The sequence below is a fragment of the Helobdella robusta genome, assembly GCF_000326865.2.
Source record: "Helobdella robusta unplaced genomic scaffold HELROscaffold_4, whole genome shotgun sequence".
In the NCBI taxonomy this organism is placed as follows: Eukaryota; Metazoa; Annelida; class Clitellata; order Rhynchobdellida; family Glossiphoniidae; genus Helobdella; species Helobdella robusta.
The window spans coordinates 6516716-6519306 of record NW_008704902.1 but is presented as its reverse complement, the minus strand read 5'-3'; the positions used below and the strand labels follow the sequence as shown (position 1 = coordinate 6519306).

At 31.2% G+C, this 2591-nt stretch overlaps 1 protein-coding gene across 1 annotated transcript in view; it reads left to right on the top strand.

The window, feature by feature from the left end:
• HELRODRAFT_67216 (hypothetical protein) overlaps window positions 1-2591 on the top strand; it is a gene marked incomplete at both ends in the record, with an annotated part of 9530 nt that overhangs the window by 2655 nt on the left and 4284 nt on the right. Inside the window, 3 exons of the mRNA XM_009024296.1 lie at window positions 497-598; window positions 1125-1247; window positions 1407-1710. Coding sequence (XP_009022544.1) covers window positions 497-598; window positions 1125-1247; window positions 1407-1710 — 529 coding nt within the window. The remainder of the gene's footprint in view (window positions 1-496; window positions 599-1124; window positions 1248-1406; window positions 1711-2591) is intronic.

The following is a 2591-nucleotide window of genomic DNA, read 5'->3' as shown; positions in this document are numbered from 1 at the left end:
TGCTCAAGTATATATCCTGTGCTTCTCTGTTTAATGTGAATACTTAACGGTCATTTAATTAGTTATTGCAATCTTCAACTTTGTCATCATAATCGATGATTCCTCTGTTTTTAAATTTATTAATGCGTGTTGTTGAATATTTATTATCAAATGTCTTTGTTCTACGAGTATTGACTCAGCTAATGGTAAATTATATGGGTTGTTATTGTAAAATAAGATTTCAACATTGTTGTTCAAAATTAGCCTTGTAATTTTAGTTTTGTGTTTCTCTTTCATGTGATTCTTAATAGCACCAGTTTGTGCATTGTGAGTCTTCTCGACAACTTGGTCGTCATCGTACAAATATATTCAGAATTATGGTGCCCACACTCACCATTATTACATTTGAACGAATATATTAGATATCTATGATCTAATATTATGATTGTATATGACATATATATATATATACATACAAAATTAATATTTGTTTATATGTGAACATTTTGTTCGTTAGTCTGCGCATTAGCAGCTGGAAAATTTGGAACTTTTATTAGTGGATCTTGGGATAATACTGCCAAAGTTTGGTTTAAACAAAAGAATGTTTTGACTTTAGAAGGTATTTTGTTTTTTCTTTAAATTTATATCATCTTTAATATCATTCTTCTCTTTTTATAATTAATTTTAATGGAATTGATGAAATTCGTTGTGATCCTTTTTTTCATTCCAACAACTTTCCATAAACATTAGTTTTACTATTTTTTCTGTCTTCCATTTATTAATAAATATTTTCTATTGCCGTCATGAGGTCTCCAACTTTTTTAGTGCATTTTGGAATAAAATTTTTAAATCTTGTTCGTTCATTTATAATGGTTAGCTCAATATATACCAAGATATCAAAATCGCCATCAGTTTCTCTATGGGATTAAAATGTTTATCAATGTGGAAGTTGTATGTTTAACTACATATTTGCATTAATTGTATGCAATTTATCTTTTGGGTGGTATTTAAAAAATTATTATTTTTTATAGCATTGGACCATTACAAATCCTATAATGTGGAAAAATGATCTAGCTTCGTTAAAGAATGTTTACAGTTGCGTGCAGAGAATAATCTACCTTCATTAATAAAATATACAACTGCAGGTCACGAAGCGGCAGTCTGGACGGTTGCTGTTGTCCCGGTCAGTGGTCACATGATCACTGGGTCAGCTGACAAAACAATTAGAATTTGGAAAGCCGGAAAAGTTGAGAATGTTATTACAGGTAGTTCAATATAATATTTGTTTTTTAGTTTTATTTGAAATTTTACAATTGTATTGGTAATCTATTTTTTTAAATTATTCAAATATAACAAAAACTGTTTTCTGTCAATAAAACCGATTCTATATATAAAACCGAGTCTATCTATATTTTTGAACTCACCAGGTCACACGGATTGCATAAGATGCATAGTAACCCTTGATCCTAACCATTTTGCATCAAGTAGCAACGATACAACAGTTCGCTTGTGGGACATGTCTGGGAACTGTCTCAATGTGCTAACAGGTCACACAAGTTTTGTTTATTCCATTGCTTTCTTGTCTGCTAACTTTGAATTGGTGAGTGGAGGAGAAGATAGGAGCATAAGAATTTGGAAGGATGGGCAGTGTGTGCAAACTATATTTCATCCTGCACAGTCGGTGTGGTGTGTCTCTGTTCTTGCCAACGGAGATATTGTCACAGGATCTAGGTAGATAAAGATTTTTATAGAATTTTAACTAATAAAATCCGTTTTATGTTAAATATATATATATAAATATAGATATATATATATATATATATATATATATATATATATGTTTACAATATTCTATAAATTCTACCGAATGTTTGGCGTTAATATGTTTGTAGTTCGTTTTTTCGATTAATTAACCGACGTAATCTAACAATCGAACAAGATCGCGAGCAGCGACTGCTCCATCTCTCTCGAGAATTAGAAGCCCAACATTTACTCGAAGTTCTGCGACCAACCGACGTAATCTAACAATCGAACAAGATCGCGAGCAGCGACTGCTCCATCTCTCTCGAGAATTAGAAGTTAAAAAGAAGGTAGTTCAAGACTTGTCGAATAATCAAAAAACGAACTACAAACATATTAACGCCAAACATTCGGTAGAATTTATAGAATATTGTAAAAATTACATTCGGTAGAATTTATAGAATATTGTAAAAATTATGGTCTATTACCAATATATATATATATTCATATATATACATTCGGTAGTAATATATATATATATATATATATATGTTGGTAATAGACCATAATTTTTACAATATTCTATAAATTCTACCGAATGTAATTTTTACAATATTCTATAAATTCTACCGAATGTTTGGCGTTAATATGTTTGTAGTTCGTTTTTTGATTATTCGACAAGTCTTGAACTACCTTCTTTTTAACTTCTAATTCTCGAGAGAGATGGAGCAGTCGCTGCTCGCGATCTTGTTCGATTGTTAGATTACGTCGGTTGGTCGCAGAACTTCGAGTAAATGTTGGGCTTCTAATTCTCGAGAGAGATGGAGCAGTCGCTGCTCGCGATCTTGTTCGATTGTTAGATTACGTCGGTT